The sequence below is a fragment of the Malus domestica genome, chromosome 03 (genome assembly GCF_042453785.1).
Source record: "Malus domestica chromosome 03, GDT2T_hap1".
NCBI lineage: Eukaryota > Viridiplantae > Streptophyta > Magnoliopsida > Rosales > Rosaceae > Malus > Malus domestica.
The window spans coordinates 33,661,668-33,685,818 of record NC_091663.1 but is presented as its reverse complement, the minus strand read 5'-3'; the positions used below and the strand labels follow the sequence as shown (position 1 = coordinate 33,685,818).

The 24,151-nt window shown below is 38.7% G+C and overlaps 3 protein-coding genes and 1 pseudogene across 13 annotated transcripts in view; all 4 read right to left on the bottom strand.

Annotated features, from left to right (window-relative positions):
* Positions 1–138: 138 nt before the first annotated feature.
* LOC103408059 (probable sodium/metabolite cotransporter BASS1, chloroplastic) lies at positions 139–3,652 on the bottom strand (annotated as a pseudogene).
* On the bottom strand, positions 139–23,976 carry LOC103432039 (protein FLX-like 1). Of its 11 annotated transcripts, XR_003772289.2 has the most exons (9): positions 23,757–23,976; positions 22,634–23,294; positions 22,367–22,530; positions 21,545–21,627; positions 21,223–21,383; positions 18,850–18,952; positions 12,201–12,295; positions 11,422–11,585; positions 10,350–10,593 (listed from the first exon to the last, which is right to left on the bottom strand). XR_003772289.2 is itself a non-coding variant. In XM_008370210.4 (5 exons), the coding sequence occupies exons 2-5, from the start codon at positions 23,212–23,214 to the stop codon at positions 21,291–21,293; spliced, it is 921 nt and encodes a 306-aa protein (XP_008368432.3). In that variant the 5' UTR covers positions 23,215–23,294; positions 23,757–23,976; the 3' UTR covers positions 21,016–21,290. The 11 variants fall into 11 exon arrangements, 4 of the variants coding, with proteins under 4 accessions (XP_008368432.3, XP_070675467.1, XP_070675466.1 ...); XR_011579509.1 differs by lacking the exons at positions 10,350–10,593; positions 18,850–18,952 and adding an exon at positions 139–432; XR_003772290.2 differs by lacking the exon at positions 11,422–11,585 and having other exon boundaries at positions 10,234–10,593.
* LOC103427367 (bidirectional sugar transporter SWEET2-like) overlaps positions 2,730–24,151 on the bottom strand; it is a 28,440-nt gene continuing 7,018 nt past the window's right edge. The window contains exon 8 of the transcript XR_011579512.1: positions 2,730–2,840. The gene's annotated coding sequence lies outside the window, so the exon portion shown is untranslated. The remainder of the gene's footprint in view (positions 2,841–24,151) is intronic.
* Positions 4,605–6,513, bottom strand: LOC114824233 (putative FBD-associated F-box protein At5g56690). The gene is made up of 2 exons (XM_029100673.2): positions 5,278–6,513; positions 4,605–4,877 (listed from the first exon to the last, which is right to left on the bottom strand). The coding sequence occupies exons 1-2, from the start codon at positions 6,511–6,513 to the stop codon at positions 4,605–4,607; spliced, it is 1,509 nt and encodes a 502-aa protein (XP_028956506.2).

Below are 24,151 nucleotides of genomic sequence, written 5' to 3'. Positions count from 1 at the left end.
TTGAGTTTTCAAAATTTTGCCTTAAATTTTCAGTTTTCATCTGAAAGGAATTACCAAACAAGATTTTAAATTTCAAAAAAGTGAAAACCAAAAACTAGAAACTAGAAACTAAAAACTAAATGGTTATCAAACAGTCCCTTGCCCAAAAACACAAACTTCTCTCTTGCAAAAAAATGGAGAAACGGTTGAACAAAAATAGTTCTTGTTTGCAATTGTGCCAGCTCCCACACCTTACCTGGTGCCTTCTGATTATAGTAGCACGCAGGAGGAGGCAATTTATGGTCACCCAACATTGCTACCACCACCAAATTAGGGATCATAAGATCAAACCACCTCGTTGTTTGTTCATTGCATTCAGATAACAGGAATCAAACCAGTCTGGCTTTAGCTTGTGCGGCAATTGGGAAATCACCACCTGAGAATATAATTCAACTTATCAAATAAATTGCATACAACACAACTCTTAGGAATATATGCAAATAACGTCAGGCCAAACTTGGTTAGCACTTATGAATCCAGTTTTTTTTTTTACCCCCATAAACAGACAGTTATGAAACATAAAGGAGCCGATAACAACACTCACAGACAACTGATAATGCATGATACAAATTGACAGGCATTCTTTCTATTATACATACACACGTCATAAGCAATCATATGTCTTTGGCTTACTGGCTGTAGAATGAAATTAACAAACGACAGTAATGTATTCTCGCTTGAAAAAATGAATGCAATATCTTTTCACTCGAAGTAATTGGCAATGGAAAAGATGTGAACAGTCAATGGATGAAAATGAGAAGCAACTCTCTTTAAAATATCCGGGGGAAAAAACCCAATGATGCTTAACTGCATGCCAACCTCGATGGAGATAGTCCTTGATGATGCGACATCAATCCCAAGTATCCTTGAAAAGATGTTACCGAAGAAAAATCCACTTACATGAAGAAGAGCGGCAGCTAGCACCAGTTGTTTACCAGACGTAAGGATTGCAGAAGAACTCTGGGCAATTGCATTCCCACAAGGAACAGCTACAGTTGCCACAGCGATGGGTGGCATCAAAGGGGATACAAATTTAACCAGGCCTTGGAAATACTGATTCAGAAATGCACAGGCCAAAACAGGGAGAAGCACAACCTGTGTTCAACGCATATGGTACATTAATATAATTTAAAACAGGAACAGTTATAATTAAGAAGTCGGCAAAACAATTGAAAGCTTACCTGCAGTGTTGAGAACAGAAGCCCAGTAGCATCTACTGCAACATATTGACCGGCAAGTTTAGCTGTGAGAAAGGGGATCATGAATCATGATCTACAATATGAAAGAATAAAAGACGTAAGGTTCCTTGAAATAAGCTTGTAGTAAGTAGTAACTACTTAAAGGAATATCTCCCTCGTTATGAGACAGATCTAATACTCTCCTCATCGTTGTAAGCTAATCAGTGTAATATGTATGGCTGCGCCCAGTACATTAAGGTCTGAGCTTTCAGCAGATCACTTTAGGTTGAGAATCGAACAGAGGACAACTTTACCCATACTTAATATTTAACGAATCTTTTCCAAAAGGAGATAGCTTAATTCACCCCATAACTTTTAACAGGCAAACGAAATAGATATAACAGAATGTTAACCAAAATACAATTTTACCGGAGTTTTAGGAGAAAATGGGATTAAAACTGAAAGTGCCACATTTCCACTGCAAAAACAACAAGGTCATCAGATCCTCTGGCCGCGGAGAGAAGAAAAAGGCGAAGTAGATTTCCGTCACGCTAGGTTTTGTAAGTTTTAGTTTCATCCCGTTTGGTCCTATTCACCTTAGCAGCAAGGTGGTATGCACATGCAAGGTGCAAGTGGAATGTAGACATGTCGATGTTACAATTTTTCAATATGATTATACCCATCCAACTCACCCAAAATCTGTGTGGGGTTGGCAACATAAAAGAGTGATAATTACTACTAGTTGCTCTCACGGTTGAAACTTTTAAATTTCAAGCACCAAAATGGAACTTTCAGCAAATTAGACGGATATAAAAAAAAAAGATTTGGACACAGATAAGAAAAAGGGTATTATTCTATGATAGGATAATTCATTTACCGCGCAATGTAAGTTACAATGTTACTTGCTGTTCCTGCAAAAGAGTAAACCGGGGAAGAAGTGTATTCAGAAAAAGCTGAGTAAACAAGAATAATTATGAAAAGACTGGCATAGATACATACCACCAGGGCAGCAACCAATATCAAACTAGCTGCATAATACGATGGCAAATTCAGGAGCTTGCTCACAAAATATCCTGATAACGGCATCACCTACAAGTACTCACCATTAGATCATAAATGTTACATATTTGTGCCTAAACAGATTGAAGTACACATAATTTTTAACCCCAGTACAAAAGAACAGATTTAGAAATGTTCGAAAGATCAAAGTTGTTGACAGTGGAGCCTAAGAAAACAAGAGGCTGAACTCTGCAGGGGTAACTAAGAGAAGTGTATCTTTGCTCTCCCCACCCCAACCCCCCCCCCCCCTCCCCAAACTGTGGGGATGACGCTCTCCCTCAATGGTCACCGTTATATTAGCTTCGTTTAATTGATCTAAGATACGAATCTCAAAATTTAAACTAATTTAACTCCGATCAATAGGGGGTGAGCAAAAATGCATTCAACTAAGAGTGTGCAACAAATTTATATATTTGGAGTTACAAAAAAGCTGACACTCCCATGAGTGGTAGGTCTCGGGTTCGAGACTTGAGAGCAGCCTCTCCATAAATGGGGGTAAGGCTAGCCGACATTCACCTCTCCCAGACCCTGCGTAAAGCGGGAGCCTTGTGCACTGGGTACGACCTTTTTACAAAAAAGCTGACACTCCCTTGAACTGGGAAATTAGCACAAAGATCAAAGATTTTTTGTAACATGAACACAATTGATCCATATGCATCAAACAAAATGAAGGGAATGGCATTCAGTACTCATTCAATTATGTGCTAATTCAATATAAGCATTAGTATACATATGAAATGTGGAGCTGCAAACCGAGTACTGAAGAAAAAAGCCGGCAAGCAACTCCTTGGGCATAGACAGCCACGAAGGTCGTCAAAAGTGAGGGTCATGCCCATGCCGAGCATGGTCAGTGTTATGCCTAAGATGGTACAGTTGGGTGTGACCCAATTGAAGGAACTCGGTTTGACGAGCCCCAACAGGCACCCCAAAGCAACCCATATCGGAAACGCAGTCGACACAGACTCGCCAACCAGTTCAACCCAATCCCTGAAACTTCTGGTAACATTTGCATTGGAGCTGTTCGACGAAATGCCACAGTGAAGCGAAGCTAGTGGTAGTCGTGCGTTCTTGGCAGTTGGTATGGGTGGAAAGGGATTCGAGGGTAGATGCCATTTGGGTTTGCTGGGAAAATGTGGCTGCGAGTTGAATGGAAGAAGAGGAGGAATGAGATGTGTTGGTGTAGTATGAAAATAGGAGTGAAATGGGGTTTGGTTGGAATTTGAAGCCTGTAATTCCATGGGGATATGAGAGTGACGACTGCATTTTCTCTGGATTCGTATCTCTCGCTATCTGGGTACTTGCTTTCAGTTCCAGATGTTTACGGCGTTTTGCAGAGTGGACTGGTTTCTAAATTTTTTTTCATTTGGGGCAGTGCCAAGGACACGTCCCTCTAGTATTCCAAAAAATTAATACTGTAAGGTTATATTTTTTACTCTTCAATTGAGGGACCAAAGAGTCGTAGGCCAAAGATAGTCATGTGACAAAAAACTATCTCTAACCGAGAGGTAAAGGGTTATAGTATGAAATGTGAAAAATTGAAATAAAATGAGGTAAGATGATATGAAATGGTGAAAAATATATGAGAAAAGGTGTAGGAAAAAATTAGAAATAAAAAAAAAAAAAAGTGGGCTGGCTGGCTTGTTGGAGATGGCCAATCCGCTAGCCTGATTGGCTGGTTTTGGCCCGGTGGGGCCCACAAACTCTTTGGCCTAACCCTCAGTTGGAGACGGTTTTCGTGTTATTTTCGACCTTCTGGCCATCTAGACTCTTTGGTTGGAGATGGCCTAAGGAGACTAACTTTGTTGATTAAATTCTGTAAATTATATAGAATGATTGTTGATGATTTGATTATTCTTTAAATATTGATTAACGTGCTTATTTTTTATTAGTGACACATCATATAATTTAAAATTTTGGTCTAAAAAACTGGTCTACTTAATATAAGCATTGGGAATTGCAATAAAAAAATTTGAATAAGGTTTGTACTATCAACAAACTTATTTTTAACTCTCACACACTCCACTCAATTTTTGACCGTCAAAACAAATGAATTAAAAAGATCAATGGACAAGATTTAATAAGAGTGTATGAAAGGTAAAAAATGTGCGTAAATATAGTACTACCCTTGAATAATTAGTATATTCAAGTGTCACATACAAGGATCCCGAGAGGATCATGAGTCCCTTAACAAAGAACCGATCGAAAGAAGCAAAACGAAAAAAGAAGCAATTTGAAAAGGTCGTTATGTGCTCCAAATTTATAAAATACTAAAAACAAAATGTATAGAAAATTGTAAATGATGTGTCAATAACATTTTCCAATAAGAAACTAGTGAGACCTGAAAATTCGTTGGCCAAGTACCTCATCAACAGCTCTGCGTATTTCATAGAAAATCCCGTCGGAAGTTTTTGTTTTGGTCGACAGAAACTCTAGAGAAGGTGCCATCCAACGCAAGGAGTCCATCAAGTCAGCTATTTTGACGATTGTGTTTGTTTTTGGGTAACGGTATACCTCCTCTATATCGGTTATTACCTTAAGATGCTTGAGACTAGTTAATGGCGGGGAGCATTCCCTTCTCATGTTTTCTGGAAAGATGAGAGCCTACACAATTTCAAACACAAACAAGAAAAAGGAAATTAATCATTAATTTATAAGAATTAAAAACTTTCAATAATAAGCACCCTTAGGACATACGAACTATATGGGGCGGATACAACAGAACTTTTGACATACGTTTTTGTGGGGTTTATGACGTAATGTGTTTTAAACATCTGGACCTCTGTATATCTTCTAGAACATCATTCATAGATCATCTTTAATGGTTTTGGTTTTGTATTTTTCACAAGGACGGTCTGTAAATGATGTTCTAAAAGATGGACAGTTGAAATCGTTGAAGTATATTACGAAGTGGACTCTACAAAAATGTGTGTCAAAAATTGTGTAAAAAACATGGTTCCACATCTGTCCCATGACAAGCGCGCACACACACATTTGTACATACCTTAGTATCACAAGCACATAGAGTTAGTAGAGTTCCGCAGTTATCAAAGTTTGCAAGAAAGTTTCTTATACAACAACTCTTTTGGAAGGGGAACATCGGCGTCGTGCATGTGTCATTAAGTACGATTGTAGCCTCGGATAAATTTGGAGCCTTTATATGAACTTCCGTATTCGGCCAAGTCACACTACCCCAGAACCCAAGATAATTTAGATTTGGTGTATCAATTCTGCCTCTCAGAATTGAATCGTATCCTTGGTTCTCAAATACAAAGCGTCTTAGATGCTGACTTCTGAGGTTGATATGTCCCAAGACGCGGCACTTAAGTAAGATCAAACGCTCAACGGCGGGATATCTTGAATCAAAGTCTTCAAACCATTGCTCTTCAAGCTCTGCAAAAATGATATCCAGATTTCTAAGTGCTCCACAAGAAGAAAAGTCTACCATGTTGCATCTCAGACGATAATTATATTGATTGCCACCCAATCTAAAAGATTCAAGATTCATAGCTTCAACTTTAACATCATACATTGCGAAGCACATAATTATTTCCAAAGATTTGAGGGTGGAACTCGAAACTTTAACATCTGAAAGACCGTAACATGAATTTATCGACAAATCCTCAATGGAAGGGCACCCCGAAAGCAAGTGGAAGTACCGCAAGTAGCATTCTTTGAGGGACAAAGATTTCAAAGATGGAAGCCTTATCGAATCATGTGAGTCTATCCTCACAAACTGCAAATCTAGAACAGTTAAAAACTTTGCATCGAGAACCTTGTGGGATAAGCAGTAGTTGCCATTATCAGGTGCGGATAAGCCATAGCAGTTACTGTATTTACATGTACTTATGTATAACTCTTTAAGGTTTCTCTCAAGAGCCAAACTCAACCACCCATCTACGAGACGATAGTCAACATGCCGAATGGTACGGAGCTTGAATTTATTTAATGGCGACTTATCTTTCAGGCGGCACTTCAAAGACCACGTCACGTAGTCAATGAAATTTTGATGGTGAATACTGTGGAGGTAGTCGCCGACATGCTTTTCCTCGTCTAAATCTAATACAGGGACAGAATGCCACTCACGTTCCCATTGCTTGGAAACGATACTGGCCCGAACGACATCTCTAGGGCAAAGTAATTGGAAGACCTGGTGGATAGCAAAGTCAGGTAATTCGGAAGCAGCTATGGCGGCCTTTTGCTTTTCGTCTTCTTTTCGGATGTACGCTTTTTTACTCATGACTGTATAACCTGATCAAACCCTAGCTTCCCAGAGCAAAAAAAAAAAAAAACCTGGCTTCCCAGAGCAAAGAAACCCTAGCTTCGCCTCTCCCGTAACCAGAGACCTTTTCATACCTTAACAATTGTCATTTGTCATGCATCTTTAGTTAGTCCACCAACCCTATTGTAAGGTGGACTATGTTAATTTTGATGGGCCAACTTTTGCTTAAGTGTTTTGTTGGGCTAGTTGATGGTAAACAGTTTTAATTCGTTAATTAGGCATTAAACAATCAATAAGAATTTTGAAAGAGTTCTACTAAGCACCATTCAGTGTCTTATTTTTCTACCCACCTTATATTTACACTCACCATAAATAAATAAATAAACACAAACTATGTCCCCACCCACCATTATTTCCAAAATAACCCTTGCTTTAAAAAATAATTATAATTTAAAGAACAATTATCATTAAACAAAATTGTTCCAAAACACCAAATACGTACGATCGGGGTTCTAATTGTGGAGGTGTAGAGGTTTATAATATTTAGCAGAGGAGACGAGCATGTCAAATAACAAGATCGTGGGCAAGGACGGCTCTAACATTTTCCAGAATCAATTGGAATTGTCGAATAGGAAGCTTACAAAATTTTTTGTTGAGAAGAGTAATTGATGTTATAGTTCATAAACAAATTCGGCATTTCAATTACAGTTATTCCCAGTTGTTATAATTCCTAGTGAGATAAAATGTTGAGCATCGTAGGTGGGAAAATTTTGAAACTTCTATAAATTAATATAGCTATGTTATGAGCCTTATGGGATTTACTAAAAAATAAAAGGGATAAAAAGTATCATAAACCTCTCCACCTCCACAATTAGAACCCCGATCGTATTTGGTGTTTTGGAACAATTTTGTTTAATGATAATTGTTTTTTAAATTATAATTATTTTGTAAAGCAAGGGTTATTTTGGAAATAACGGTGAGTGGGGATAGAATGTATAACAATAAGGTGGGTGAGGAGATAAAATAATGCGGTGGGCATAAGGCCACTCTTTTGAAAATCACAACTCATTGACAATAATCTTATAACGACAATTAATATAAAAAGTCGAACTGTTAAAGACACTTTGAAAAAAAATCATCATGCACTCTAAATTTATAAAAACACTGAAAGCAAAATGTATAGAAAATTGTACATGATGTGTTAATAACATTTCCCAAATAAGAAACAACTAGTGAGGCCTGAAAATTCGTTGCCCAAGTAACTCAGCAGCTTAACCCCATAATCTTACATTCTCTAATCTGTAGAGAATCTCATCGGAAGTTTTTGTTTTGTCGATAGAAACTCTAGAGAAGGTGCCATGCAACGCAAGGAGTCCATCAAGTCAGTTATTCGGCCAACCAACCCTTTTGAAAGTTCGTCAACCAACCTTATTGAAAGTGGACTATGGTAATTTTGTTGGGCCAACTTTTGCTTAAGGACGCGTTTACTAATTCGTAATCAAATTGAAAGAAATTGAATGGAGGAAGAATTGGAATAAGGTGGAATTAGAATCAGATTCCTGTTAGAGTTGTTTACTAAAACTGTCTGGAATTGGAGTAAGAAAGACATTGATATATATAAACTGTTTACTAATTCTTATGAATCGGAATAAAAACTAACATGATTACTAAAATAGCCCTAGTTGAACTAATCTATTTTATATGCTAATTATTTTTAATAAAACTTTTAATCTTTCATATTTTTTTTTTCTGCTGCAGATCCACCCCACCCTTGCGAAGAACCTTTCATGCTCCCTCCCTCCATATCCCAGCCTTGATTTTTTTACCCCTTTTTCTCTGCTGCAGATCCACCCCACCTTTGCAGTTAAAGAAAACAACAACATACCAACGGGAAAGGAGTCCTTTCCAAATGCTTTTTCACGAATGCGCAATGCCTCATGGGCAAGCTGTTCAGCTTCTTCATCTGGTTCCAAATGGTAGAGTGTAACGATGAGGTGCTGCGTTGGGAACGAAGCTGCAGGGGTGTTTGGGATATCAAAAGAAGTACAAGGGTAGTTTGGGAAGAAAAATTTGATTGCTGATGGTCCCTTTCTCCCGGAATTCAATTACCATCTATTTCTTGGTAATCGGATTCCGGGTATATCCGGAATTGAATTCCCCATTTTAGGTGGACCCCACCTTTATTTTGATTCCCCAAATACAAGTAAACACATGAATCCTTTAGAAGGAATGCAATTCCATTTCCACTCACCCCATTCCCGTTACGTAAACGCACCATAAGTGTTTTGTTGGGAGTTGGGACAACTATGGGTAAACAGTTTTAATTCTCTAAGGCATTAAACAATCAATAATAATTTAAATTTTTTTAAATTTATTAATTTTGAAATCACCCTCTACAATAAGTTTGTGAAGAAATCTAAAGCTTGTTAACTAAGAAAGGGGTAGTAGAATTATTTTGGTTCATGGATTTTATGCATTTAATAATATATGGATATTCGAATTATTTCAATTCTTAACTATCCATGTATTTACTGACACATAAAGAATGTAGGTTTTATCCAGGTCTGTAATCCAATACCTAAAAGTCTCGTTTGATATAGAGAATTGGCTTGAATAAAACTATTTACTATATTTAAGGTATTTAAAGGAAGAAATGGATGACAACTTTTTTAATTTGTCCAAGTTGAAGGTTACTCATGAAGAAAAGTTACCCTTTTAATTCTACCATTTTTGTGAGGATTAGTGAGATATATTTTCTTCATAAGTAATCTTCAACTAGATAAATAAGAAAGTTGTCGTCTATTTCTTCCTTCAAAATACTTTCAATATAGTGAATAATCATATCCAGACCAATCATCTCTATCAAACTTTCCATTGTCAAAAGAACTACTTGTCCAACAATATAATGAATAGTCCTATTTGGCCACATTTTATTTATTTATTTTAGTTTTGTTTATAATCAACTTTTTGTTTTGGTTTGTGCGTAAGTTTATAGCATGTTTGTAAGGAAAGATATTAGAATTATTTCATTTCTCAAAATTTCTACATTTCTTTAAATATGGATATTCTAATTATTTTTTCTCTGTTCACTAACATACACCGAAAAGAAATGTGAGTTCCATATTCAAGTTCATAATCGAATACCTGAAAAATTAGAAATTAGTTTTACTTACAGAGATAAGAATTGAAATCATTTTAATTCTTTACCTCCTTGTGTTAATTAAACGATGAGGCAAATCCGTCATCCAATATGTAAAAATCATGATTTTCAACAACGAGGGGAAAAGGGTTCTCCACCGTAAAACTAAAAACTAATATGGTCTGTTTGGATGAGAAATTTCCAAGTACGACGATATTTAGTTAAAATTATTTAGAGGTGCACTACAAAAAATTAGATGGATTACAAAGTACACCTACATGAGCATTACAAGGCCACTAAATGACGGATTTTCAAATGGCCCCTTTCAAGCAGTCATTTACAAATTACTTGGTGCATTGCAGTCATTTCAAATGCATCAATCTAATGTTTTGCAGTGCACTCCTTCCTAAATCCCTTGGTACCATCACAATCCCTCATCCAAACACAACATTGGCATTTTGATAACAATTTCGTTTTCAGTTTTTGTTTTCACTTTTTTGAAAACTGAAAACCGAAAACCGAAATCTTATTTAGTAACTGTTTTTAGTTTTCAAAAATATGAAAACTAAAAACCAAAACTTGAAAACTATACGCTTGAGTTATCAAAATTTTGCCTTAAGTTTTCAGTTTTCATCTGAAAGTAGTTACCAAACAAGATTTTAAATTTCAAAAAACGTGAAAACCAAAAACTAGAAACTAGAAACTAAAAACTAAATGGTTATCAAACAGTCCCTTGCCGAAAAACACAAACTTCTCTCTTGCAAAAAAAATGGAGAAACGGTTGAACAAAAATAGTGTTTGTTTGCAATTGTGCCAGCTCCCACACCTTACCTGGTGCCTTCTGATTATAGTAGCACGGAGGAGGAGGCAATTTATGGTCACCCAACATTGCTACCACCACCAAATTAGGAATCAAACCAGTCTGGCTTTAGCTTGTGCGGCAATTGGGAAATCACCACCTGAGAATATAATTCAACTTATCAAATAAATTGCATACAACACAACTCTTAGAATATATGCAAATAGGAGTGTGATATCCACACATCCCTTTTTACTTCTCACACACCTTTTTAATTTTCGGCCGTCGGATCGGATGAATTGAAGAAGATCAACGGACAGAAATTATCAAAGGGTGTGTGAAAAGTAAAATGGGGTGTGTAGATAGCACACCCCATGCAAATAATGTCAGGCCAAACTTGGTTAGCACTTATGAATCCTGTCTTTTTTTACCCCATAAACAGACAGTTATTTGATTTTCAATGTGTTGCTACAAAGCAATCATACACTAAACTCCATCAACTGCGTCTACAGGACTTCTAGACTAGGTTGAAACACTACTAGAAGGATTTCAGCAGGTTAGTGCGAAGCAATCAAATCCACAGTAAAGCTTTCACAAGGCATTTTCATAGGAGGAACTTGACGCACTCTAAAAGGAAGGCTTTTAGCCTCTGCCACAAATTGTAAGCTGACCAATCCAGATAGTAAGGGTTCAGTCGTCAATGGTTCTTTGATGAAGGAGAGGAAAGATTGCCAACTGGTTTGGACTACATATTAAGTACTTAATAAGGAAAACAAAATGAATCAGCTTAAACTTTTAGGCAGTTAAATATCTCCTAGAACACATATACTGTCAGAAATGTCTCCTCTTCAATTTTTCAATGGAGACTTGTATGAGTAGTTTTGTGTGTGTGTGTGTGTGAAGACAAATTGATCATTGCGAGAACTTCTGTTTGATTGCGGGCCCACTATTTTTAGACAAAATTAAACGCAGTTGGCAGGAGCCTTACTTTTAACGAAGTTGGCAGCAGCTTTCTTTGAGAACCGTGTGACGAAACTCAAATCCTAAGTGCGTAAGAATTGAAGTATCCTCTGGGTTATATTTTCTAATTCCTTCTGAAAATGTAGACTTTAACTAACCCACGAAACCTTAATCTGAGTTCTCTCATGAAACCTGCACCAAAAGTAACTTTGTTGCTAATTCTCAAGAAGCACTTGCACCACCAGAGTCAAGCTGATTCTTTCTTGACCTGTTTTGACAACATTTAAATCTCCCCACAAATCCGTCTATGTCTAATCTGAACCACAGGTATCCATAAGGTTTAATTGTCACTGTCACCTTTAGCCATGGCATATAATTAAAAAGTCTCTTTCATCTTTTAGGAAACCTTTGTCCAGATTTTCAAACCCTAAATCCCTTGTTCTCTCATCAAAGTTTCATTACAATTTACCGCTCTTCTTCTAAGCTTATTTTGGAAAATTCATTAAATTAACCTATGTGACAACTATTTCTAGAATCATGGCTCTAACTTTCCAAGTCACTTTAGTAAAAGCATCGATCTTGCATCACCACGTATGAGCCCATTCAATCTTTTCAACTTTAGCTTATAATGCAACCTCCCAATTTGTTTATTACATCATGTATCCGTCTTCTTTTGCAAAATTTCTAAGATAGTACTAAACCTCAATTATAATGGTATTCTTTGTTTAATAACAAACCAAAAGCAGCAGCATTATCAAAATGATAAAACAAAATACAGAAGGTGTAAAGTTGAATGGTTAGACATACCTCATGAGCAGATTTGCAGAAATCATGAACTGAACTTGAGAAACATTGGACATACATGGAAGGCAGCAGATTTGCAGGGTCAAAAGGTTGTGAACCTGGATGAAGACATACATGAAGAACATAAGAGACCAGATATATAAACATGTATTCATTGCTTTAATTCTAAAAATGCAAGTGATCATGAACAGAACTCAAGAGAAAATAGGACATAAAGACAGACTTGATGAAACACAAACTCAGTAGGAAACAACATTAGTTCCAGATTCAATTTCCATTCCACTCGAGAGAAATCATGCAATGGGGTACTAATTGCAGCTAAACCCCGTTCCGAAATACAGCTTCCCTAAAATGAGTGTAATATCATTATACACATAAACTAGCTAAACACTGCCTCTGTCCCCCTCCCAAAAAACAGTATGATCAAATTGATGAACTTCTGTTCAAATGATGAAGATAACCTACATGAAATAGTGTATCAGGAAGAGAGGAAAACTAAGCAGCACTGTTTTAAGGCTTAAACCATCAGATAAGATAAGTAATAAAACTTAAATAAAAAGGTCTACATTTGAAAGTTAGTTATGCATTTATCTTAGACCTATGTATAAAATAACACCCAAATAAGCAGTTGAATCATATATAATCTTCCAAACAGTACCATGCTCAAGTAAAAGCCAAAAGAAAAATCATGTACAGTTCTAAGATCATAAAGTTGTGATCCATATTCCATAATGAAACTCACTAAACAAACTAAATGTTGCCCACTGAAGTTTCAGTGGTGAGAGTTGGTGGTAAATCTACCAAGGGCCATTTCATGGTCCAAACCCAGGCAATGTATTTCATGTTGCCTAGAAAAGAAAGAATGATGCTCCTCCCTAGACTAACTCTATTATGAATACTTTGTAAATTTTCATACAGTCAGTTATATCAGTTACTCAGATGCTTCACTACAACCCTTGCATTCCTAAACCATCTTGTAACAAGAGTACCTCATGCTTCGATGTAAAGCCATTTCATTCTAAACTCGATATCCAAAATTACCAAAATGGCTTTTGTTCTACCCAATTTCATTTCCAGCTTTACTTGCTTCTATTAATTTTTGCTATAAAATATTGCAATCAAGAAGGAAAGCAAGCCTTAATTGACCTTAAATTACTACACAGTACACACATAGCAAACATGAAATACCAATCAGTCAGAGCTTGGTCATCACAGTAACAAAGCAAAACAAAATAATCGGAGAATAAAATCCTACTTGATACCAAGGTGCAACCATAGAAGTCTAAAACATTATTCCATTGATTTGACATCTAAGACCCAACAGACGTAAAAAAGAGGATCAAGGATGTGAAGTACCAACTCCGCCTATGTCTTACATGGCCGGTCCCAAGCCCGGATAAAGGAGGAGGGGGAGGGCGTCAGGTAGTCGACAGCCGGCACTCCATGATCACGTCGAATCCTTATGAAAATGAATCCAGAACAAATTCAAAGAACTTAGCGAAGAAGGCTTTGGTGTATTTAACACAATACGTTGAAATGAAGGAAAGCTTATTTATTGATATCCCCGATAAGCTACAAATATGTACATATACATGAGTCAAAATAAACACACAAGAGGGAGCCTTCACAAAGGTTGCTTAGGAGAAGTCTCAGCAGTCGGTAGAGCCCCAGAAAGAGAAGGCACCGGAGGGGGATCATTTGGAGCCTCAGTACTGGACAGAACCCTAGAAGGAGGAGGCATCAGAGGTTGATCATTCGGAGCTTCATTACGCGGTACAGCCCCAGAAGACGAAGGCAATAAATGCCTTTGGAACAAACCCACAAATCTCTGATGATCAAGTAAAACCTGACCATCAGTTTCCTTCATCTGGTCAAGCTTCCTCTTCATGTTTGTAGCATAGTCATGTGCGAGCCGGTGCAACTGTTTATTCTCATGCTTGAGCCCTCTAATCTTCTGTTTGAGACTCATCACTTCAGCCGCCAATGATTCAACTTGGCGGGTTCGAGCAAATAGGCGTTGGGCCATATTAGACACAGAACCTGCACACTGAACACTGAGAGCCAGCGAATCCTTAACAGCTAACTCATCAGACCGTTTGGAAAGTAGTCTGTTATCTTTGGGAGTGAGAAGGTTCCTGGCCACCACCGCAGCGGTCATATCATTCTTCATCACGGAATCCCCAACGGTAAGAGGACCAGTAGGGGAGACGAAGGATGGGCGCCATATGTTGTCTGGAGAAGGCGGGGCTGCCTCTTCAACAAGGTTCAAGTCAAAACGACGGTCGGAGGGGCCAGACATTTTCAAAGGTGTTGAAGAGAGAAGAGGTCGGACAAATCAAGATCTTAGAAGTGCAAGAATGAAGCTTCTACTGGTGGAGATTCAAGTGTGCTTTGGAACTTAATGCCAGCCCCTATAAAAATCTGCACTCGACGGAGCTTCAGAAATCGAAGAGGCGCCTGCTCAGAAATCGAAGAGGCGTTTGCTTTCTCAAAAGCTGGGCTGCTTAAAGATCACGAGGGTTGATCTCAGAAATCGAAGAGGCGTTTGCTTTCTCAAAAGTTGGGCTGCTCAAAGACCACGAAGGCCGATCTCAGAAATCGAAGAGGCGCTCGCTTTCTCAAAAGCTGGGCTCCTCAGAGACCACGAGGGCCGATCTCAGAAATCGAAGAGGCACCTACTTTTCCAGCCTTGTCAGCACCTGTCACACGCACACTCAGCTTTGCGGAAATTATGGGCATTCTGTCGAAGACTTCTGGGGAAGTAGAACACACATGAATCTTACTATTCAATCACCCACTTCCCACACGCAACAATAGCTCATGGGTACCACAGATAACTTTGCCAAAGTTCTCTGCCAAAGTTGAGCACGTGAAGCTTGCAGCTCCCACTACATCGCTCTGACCAAGAAGGGTAAAAGAATAGCAAAGAAACAGCACTAACAAAGTTTAGACCCATAAATTTTGAAGGTCTAGCTACCATATTATTACCCACAAGGGTAAAGGAACAGTACCACTGCTGGATAATTAGAAAGTCCCTGTGTGTCAACCTCTGTGCTTCGTGGCAAGGTAGACTAGCAAACATGCCTAACCTTTACTCACATTCGAGAAAACACTCCCAATAAGATTGCTTGCTCCAAAATCGAAGAGGCACCGTCCTCCGAATCTCGAGAGCCAGACTCCCAACATGACTACTTTCTTAAAAATCGAAGAGAGGATAAAGGAACAGTACCATTGCTGGATAATTGGAAAGTCCCTGTGTGTCAACCTCTGTGCTTCGTGGCAAGGTAGACTAGCAAACATGCCCAACCTTTACTCACATTCGAGAAAACACTCCCAACAAGATTGCTTGCTCCAAAATCGAAGAGGCACCGCCCTCCGAATCTCGAGAGCCAGACTCCCAACATGATTACTTTCTCAAAAATCGAAGAGACACTGCTCCCCGAATCTTTGAGAGCCAGACCCCCAGCATGATTGCTTTCTCAAAAATCGATAAGGCATCGTTCTCCGAATCAATCGAAGAGGCGCTCGCTTTCTCAAAAGCTGGGCTGCTCAGAGACCACGAGGGCCGATCTCAGAAATCGAAGAGGCACCTACTATTCTAGCCTTGTCAGCACCTGTCACACGCACACTCAGCTTTGCAGAAATTATGGGCATTCTGTCGAAGACTTCTGGTGAAGTAGAAAGCACATGAATCTTACTGTTCAATCACCCACTTCCCACACGCAACAATAGCTCATGGGTACCACAGATAACTTTGCCAAAGTTCTCTGCCAAAGTTGAGCACGTGAAGCTTGCAGCTCCCACTACATCGCTTTGACCAAGAAAGGTAAAAGAATAGCAAAGAAACAGCACTAACAAAGTTTAGACACATAAATTTTGAAGGTCTAGCTACCATATTATTACCCACAAGGGTAAAGGAACAGTACCATTGCTGGATAATTGGAAAGTTCCTGTGTGTCAACCTCTGTGCTTCGTGGCAAGGTAGACTAGCAAACATACCCAACTTTTACTCACATTCGAGAAAACACTCCCAACAAGATTGCTTGCTCCAAAATCGAAGAGGCACCGTCCTCCGAATCTCGAGAGCCAGACTCCCAACATGACTACTTTCTCAAAAGCGAAGAGAGGGTAAAGGAACAGTACCATTGCTAGATAATTGGAAAGTCCCTGTGTGTCAACCTTTGTGCTTCCGGGCAAGGTAGACTAGCAAACATGCCCAACCTTTACTCACATTCGAGACAACACTCCCAACAGGATTGCTTGCTCCAAAATCGAAGAGGCACCGCCCTCCGAATCTCGAGAGCCAAACTCCCAACATGATTACTTCCTCAAAAATCGAAGAGACACTGCTCTCCGAATCTCGAGAGCCAGAGCCCCAGCATGATTGCTTTCTCAAAAATCGAAGAGGCATCGTTCTCCGAATCTCGAGAGCCAGATACCACAGACCACTTTTTCAAAGTGCTCTGACAGAGTTAACACATGTGAAACTGGCAGCTCCCACTACCGTGCTATGACCAAGTAGGGTAAATGAATAGCATTACTACTTGTTGTTAGGGAGACTCCTATATATGTCGACCTCCATCCCCAACGGACAGGCAGACCTGCAAAAATGCTCAACCCTTCATCATATCTGAGAGGGCACTCCCAACGAAGCCTTTCGAAATATTCAGCTTTCTTTCCCCCCGATAATACCTCTGCAAACAAGCTATACTAGAGCAAGAATATCTCATATCATCAGGGTTAAAAGCAAGAGTATCCCATATCATGCTTTTTCCCTGTCTTTTCCTTTGGCCTTGTTTTTACCTGCAAGACAAGGAGAAAGAGAGCAATCAGTCAGCACTTGGAATCAAGCTTCCAGCCAGGAACTGACTGCCTGGAACCCCTTACCTGATTACTTACCTGGCATTGCTCTCGAGTACTCATCTTCAACATCTTATGTTTCCAGGGAAGATTCCGCATCTGCTTGAGGAACAGATAGGGCAAGTGCGAAGGATACAAGGAAGCATGTGGAGACAAGCGTAACAGCACACGTGCCGATACATCCATTACTCTGTCAAAAGCAAAAGTATCCCATATCAGCAGGGTGGAACGTACTCTAGATTTGATGGACTTGTTTTGACCCTCAAATTCTTCAGTCGGCCTTATACTTTGGAGGAAACCAGAAAACCCTCCAGCTCAGTTCAAGAATAAGCCTGTGGAAAGTTACTTCTTCAAAAGCAAAAGTATCTCATATCATCTCTTCTCATTTTTCTTCTCTTTATCCTTCATGCTGCTGCAAGATGGGGAGAAGGTGAACAATCAGTCGGAGCTCTGATTGCTTACCTTGTCTGTCACCTCTTTCAGCAGACCCCCTAGCTCGGCGACTTGGGGGACTCCTACTACATGGTTTGTATCGCGCTTGACCAAGCTTGAAACTACAAGTAAGCTTCAAGTGAAATTGATACATTACCTTGTGCATCTCCACCAGTTAAAGATACCACCCCTGGATGGAGGAAGAGTACTTCCAGAGAAGATGACACATCTACCTATGAGACAGATAAGGCAAGTCAAGACGACACCACACTCCGATACTTAGAAGTTTCGTGATTACGAGATCATTCTCCCACAATATTTCCTAATGTCATTTGTACTAAATCATTCACTTGTTCTCACTAAAGGAGAGCTTGAACCTATGTACTTGTGTAAACCCTTCACAATTAATGAGAACTCTTCTATTCCGTGGACGTAGCCAATCTGGGTGAACCACGTACATCTTGTGTTTGCTTTCCTATCTCTATCCATTTATATACTTATCCACACTAATGACCGGAGCAATCTAGCGAAGATCACAAAAAGCGACCGTTTTCACTACCTAGGATCTATCTTGCAAGAGAACGGAGAATTAGATGGAGATCTCAACCATAGAATACGAGCTGGATGGATGAAGTGTAAGAGTGCATCCGGCGTGTTGTGTGACCGTCGTAGGCCACTGAAGCTCAAGGAAAAATTTTATAGGACGGCAATAAGGCCAGCGATGTTGTATGGCACAGAATGTTGGGCGGTGAAGCATCAACACGTACACAAAATGGGTGTAGCGGAGATGAGGATGCTTTGTGGGATGTGTGGGCACACGAGAAAGGATAAGATTGGGAATGAGGATATCCGAGGTAAAGTAGGAGTAGCCGAAATTGTAGGAAAGATGAGAGAAAATCGGCTCCGGTGATTTGGACATGTGCAAAGAAGGCCGACTGACGCTCCGGTTCGAAGATGTGACTACGGGACAGAGGTTCAGGGCCGAAGGGGTAGAGGAAGACCTAGGAAAACTTTGGAAGAGACTCTAAGAAAAGACTTAGAGTACTTGGATCTAACGGAGGACATGACACAAAACCGAGCGCAATGGCGTTCTAGGATTCATATAGCCGACCCCACTTAGTGGGAAAAGGCTTTGTTGTTGTTGTTGTAAGGATGTGAAGTACCAAACTACCTCAATCACAGATCACAAGGAATTCCTAGAAAATGCCACTGACAAGGGGTTTGGACACAAAACTAACGAGTCTGGTTCTAAAGAAACCCGATTTTGCAGTAACAACTAAGAGGGGAAGAATATTTTAGAAAAAAAAGTACAGAAGAACAAAACAAAGACTGGGAAAAGTCAGAAATTCATATCACTTACTTGACCAGAAACTTATTCTGCAGCTCCATTGTTGAATGTCTTCGCAATGAACAGCATACCTCATGCTATGAATACACTTCCCTTACATTATGCTGTTGTTCTTCTAAAGAAACAAGATACGGAAATAAAGTTTCCTTAAAGAGTATCTCTTGAACCAAACTCAATGAAAAAACTCATGAAAAATTTCGAGCACTTTCTTGCTATTAAAAAATCCATGTCCTTAACAGTTGACTCCCATTGTCCCATAAATCTGTCTCACCATAGTCCTAGTAAATGAAATGAATGACTATAGAACCTATAATCCATAAACTGAAAAACCGCAGTCAAAAAGTGAAGGGGAAGAATGAAGACCTCTCTTTACACATGCCATGCACAATGAGAGAAGAGAATGGGGGGAGAGAGGAGAGAGAAAGAGAGAGAACACTATACTAAGATTTTTCCACTACATAGAAAACAGACACATGGAATCTAACTCAAATTCTAAAAAGCTGACTTCAAACAGATCCAAGTTTCCTGGGTGCAAAGGTTTCCTGGACATAACAAATCAAGCAAGGGGTAACAGCTCATTCAAACTCAGCAGCCAGCCTGCACCGGAGATTTTAAGTGATTTTGAGGAGCGCTTCCACTCATGAGCAACACAACTCAATGGAAACCAACATACTCACTCGAGACCCCCAAATTTGAGGGGCGCTTCCACTCATAAGCACACAACAATATCTAAAATAACAAAACCAAAATAAAGCACATGGCTAACAAGTTTAAACAGAAAACATTAAGTACTACTGCAAAAATTTGGTTATTAGCCCTAACAGTAAAACATTGGTGAATAAAATCTTATATGGGAATTTTCTATTAGATCTACGATATACAATAAGTTAATGACCTGTCCTTGAGTATTCAGTCCATTATCCCAAGAATTTTTTACATGCAGTTCTAATATTAATTGAGGTTGCCACACCTTTTACAGATTCAATATGAATACTTCATTATTCCTTGTTTTGGGACTAAAAAAAGATTATACTAATCCCACAACTTCCTCTTTTAAATAATCTGGCATGCATTAAAACGAACAAAATGTCTGACTAAATGTTTGTAATTAGAGTTTCAGTCTTGCCAAATACAACAAAAACTCCACAACTTGTATCAATCCAGAAATCTCCAGAACATCAAAATAACCAAGTCACCAAATAAACATGAAGAGTTGATTTATATGTGAGCTATACAAAGTAATGCAAGTTGTTTTCGAATGTTTATCTTCTCAAGTGTGTGGTTGTGTGTGATACTTTCTTCCTTTATAGGATTCCAAGAAAAGTAACTTTCCTGAGTTTTAAGCTAGCTTAAGCTAGCACAACCATTATGATGAGAAAACGGAGCAACACTTATATCATAGAATGGAAATTATTTACAAGATGTAAGAAATCAATAGGAAAAAAACAAAGGGGCAGATGAAACCCTAAGCATAGAAAAAGAAATAATATATTGATGGTAGCCTAGCACAAAACAAATTCACCAAGTGCTTACATTTAATGAAAGAAGAAATGACAAGCTACAATGATAAAGGATTTGAGTCCTCATGTGAATTATCAATTATCAAAGATCAACTTATCAACATTCTATGCCTGTTTGCAACTGCTTTTGGAAGAACACTTCCAAATAACCAAAAGCGCTTATGACAACCTTTGACAGAAAACTTAATAGTCCTTAAGGACTCTAAAAGCACTTAGATTTTGAGAAAGTTGTGCTTCTAATGAAAGTGCTTCTAGCAGGAGTGCTCCCCTAACATTATGCAGTAATCCAATTACACGAGCAGAGCACAAAAGCTTCCTAGGGCAGAAACCTAATTGAGCCTTAAAATATATTGGCAAACAAGACAGAAAAAGAAACTAACCTTAACCAACAAATGGGAAGAGCATTAATAAACCATATTTGCTAACAAAAGGGAGCTCACAAGTAAATGACACGAATTCACAATCAAGGGGCAGAATCCACCAATAAACTTTGAGTTTTGTAAAGCACTAGCAATGTTCTTGTTTCAAAACGGAGAAATTCAACAAACTGACCTAACAAACAAAGCATCTTATATATGATGAGCACAAAAAAGGTAGAAACAGAATTCAGAAAATACTATCAGCTGTCTAAATACGACAGTTGGCAATGTATACATAATTAAGGAAATGAAGCATTGATATTATAATGAAATGCATTTTAGAGAACATAATGCAAATATATGCATCAAAGAACACCAAATTATCAATGGTTTACTGCACCATCAAGGTAATAAAGTTTTTGAGGTGTTTAGGTACAGTTACTAAACACCCAATAAACAATTAAATTTCCAAAATGTTACTATCAGATAACACTTCAATCACAGACCTAAGCATCTAATACACCGCGGCGAAGATACCAATCAAGACAGGGCTCAGCACCATGGATGAACTAGCTTATCTGTGTCCCTGAGCTCGCTGCATGTCATATGCACCCCATGAACCTGGCATAGGTGCATACTGAGGAAAATTTTCAGCACCACTCTGTACCTGAAAAATGAGGGAGGAACTAATGCATTCATAATAGCCACAGCAGTTTACACAGATATGCATTATCGTGTGGGCACATACAAAACAAAAACATCAATGCTTTAATCAGGTATCCACACAAACACGCCTATTATGAATTCATGAAAGAGAACAAAACTTACAGGATTCATGCCATAAGTGGCAGGATAGGGGTTTCCTGCATATCCTGCTTCAGGATTCCCATAATTGGCATTATAACCTACAGCTTTAGAGACAATTAAAAGACAAAATCAACAGTAATTCCAAATGAATCTCCAAATAAAAGAAAATATAAAATATAATTATCATCAAATTGTGCTGCTTCAATGTGATTGTGACAACCAATTTAAAAAAGTATGGAATAATCGGACAGGCCTAAAGGCCCTAAACCATGAATTAATTCATAGAAATTGAATCGGATGAAGTTGAATCCTCATATGATGTGGGTATACAAAAGACTAACAGTCAGGTCCAACTTAAGCTTTATAGGTATCAAGTTAGTTGACTCGGCAAATTGTCCATGACTGGCTTTTTATACTTTACATCATGTATGGGCATGGTTGAGCCTCAACAAAATCAATCAGAACCATTACATATCCAGATTAGAGCATTCTTTGAGGCTAAAACTCACAACATAAGTATATATTTGAATTAAAGAAAAACTTGTCAAACTTAGATAATGATAAAAGGTTATAATTCCACTGGTACAGTGTGATGCAAGCTGAAGGAAAGTGGAATTTTCAGTATGTGGTACACCTTGATAGTTTGTTATTGTGTTTCTCCCATAAGTGGTATATTTTTTTTCCACTTGATAGTATTATTTTAATTAATCTTTTCTCCTCCTCCACGATCCATTGGTATGTTGTTTTCTGTGAGATTTCAGTTCTTTATTAAAAAAAAAAGTTTCAAGAGTGAAATCTTAATTCAAACTAACTAACAATATAAACTAAAAACAGATTGTATACCTGGATTTCCAATAGCAGCTGCAGCTCTTGCTCTCTTCTCCGTGTTAGCAATTTCTGCACGAAGTTTCTCCAGCTCCCTAGCCATTGATGTCAAATTCTTCTCCATGATTTGACCATGCTCATAATTCTCTGCATATCCTTTCTTTTCATACTCAATGGCAGCTCTTAATGCAAACAAATAACTCATAAAGTTAAAACAAATCCAAAGACAATAATCAAAACATAAACTGTAAATTCAAGGACAATAATAAATCATGCAAAATCTACCTGGCACGTTGCAATTCCTGTTTCATTGCTTCAATTTCTGTTCTCAAAGCTGGTGCTTGTTGCAAATCAGCAGTCATTCTAGCCAGATCTTGTGTCATCACTTGTGCCTGAGCCGAGAGCTCCTGCCTCGCAGCAGTGAGCTCCTTGATATCAGCACGAACCTGAAGCAGCTCATTCCGCATGGCCTCCACTCCACGAAGGTCCACTTCCAAACGAACAGACTTGTCATACAAATCTCTCATTTTGACATCCTTGTCTGCCCGCAGTGAATCAACATGGTAAGCCATTCGCTGCAACTCAAATTGAGCAGCCTCCAATTCCTGCTTAAGAGCAACATGGGTTGCAGCCAGCCTTTGGTTATTACCTAGAAGTCCTTGTATATCTTGATGTTGCGCCGCAAGATGCTCCTCAATTATTGCAGGGTGGGGAGGAAGTTGTCTGGGACCCATGCCAAGCTGGGATTCTCTCATTTCCTCGAGCAATGCAGGATGGGGCATCGGACCAAGTCCTCTTCCATATGGGGGTTCGTGAACCGGAGGGGGCAATCCAGCATGAGGTGGTCCACGATTTCTTCCGGACATGATTTTCTTTTACTCAAAGACTCAACCACAAAAATATTTCCTTCTCGAAAGATCAACCAAGCGCGTTTGAGAAATTAAACCTGAATGACATCAACTCTAATCTCAATTATCTACCAACGACGAACTTATATCTGCCGCTGTCAAACATAAAAATTTAGCTGAAAAATAAAAAACCCATCTAGAAACCTCTATTCTTAAACATTTGAAGGCATTATTCTCACCGAGTCTCTAACTTCTAACTCACTCAACTATATAAAAAAAATAAAAAATAAAAAATTGTAATCCATCAACTTAATCCACATCCATCTACCTAAATATATGTTTGGTTGCCAAGAAAACGCAAGAAAATAAAATCAGAATTCCCAAAATTATTACAACCCAACAGAACTAAAAACCAAATTAAAAAAACTCGAACTATATTTTCGATTTTCTCGTCATCCAAGAAGAAAAATAGAGCTATATTTCCACAGAAAAGTAAAGTGATACTCGACGAATTTAATTGAAACAGTAAGAAAAAAGCATGAAATGTAGAAATTATTAACCTTTGGGAAGGTAGAGGCCTGCGAGGGTCACAAGGAGGGGCTTCTGGGCATGGAGTCCGTCGCGGTACGAGCTCGGAGTGGTCCAGAAACCCTAGCACAGCAGGATTTTCCTCGCTGGGGTTGTGAAGGAGGGGAAGGTGAAGGGAAACCAAAAGAATTTCCCCTTCTCTTTCTCTGTTTTTTCTTTTCTTTTCTTTTTTCATCAGAATGGACTTTGAATGAAAAGAAGCAGGGCCGGAGAGAACAGTACGAATTATTGGCTATTGGGCCCAAGCCCAACATCATTTGCGGATGGTGTGTTTAGTTTGGAGCCGCATAAAACATGCAACCGCACACAATGAGTCAGCCATAATATAATGTCCATTTGTTTGGCTAACAGCCACAGTTTTGATGTC

Excerpts from the sequence above, each read along its gene's own strand:
- LOC114824233 (XM_029100673.2), bottom strand. The coding sequence starts at position 6,513 with ATGAGTAAAAAAGCGTACATCCGAAAAGAAGACGAAAAGCAAAAGGCC. Across the intron at positions 4,878-5,277 it reads TATGTGCTTGTGATACTAAG|GCTCTCATCTTTCCAGAAAA; the intron begins GTATGTACAAAT and ends GAAATTGTGTAG.
- LOC103432039 (XM_008370210.4), bottom strand. The coding sequence starts at position 23,214 with ATGTCCGGAAGAAATCGTGGACCACCTCATGCTGGATTGCCCCCTCCG. Across the intron at positions 22,531-22,633 it reads CAGGAATTGCAACGTGCCAG|AGCTGCCATTGAGTATGAAA; the intron begins GTAGATTTTGCA and ends GTTTGCATTAAG. Across the intron at positions 21,384-21,544 it reads CCACTTATGGCATGAATCCT|GTACAGAGTGGTGCTGAAAA; the intron begins GTAAGTTTTGTT and ends CTCATTTTTCAG.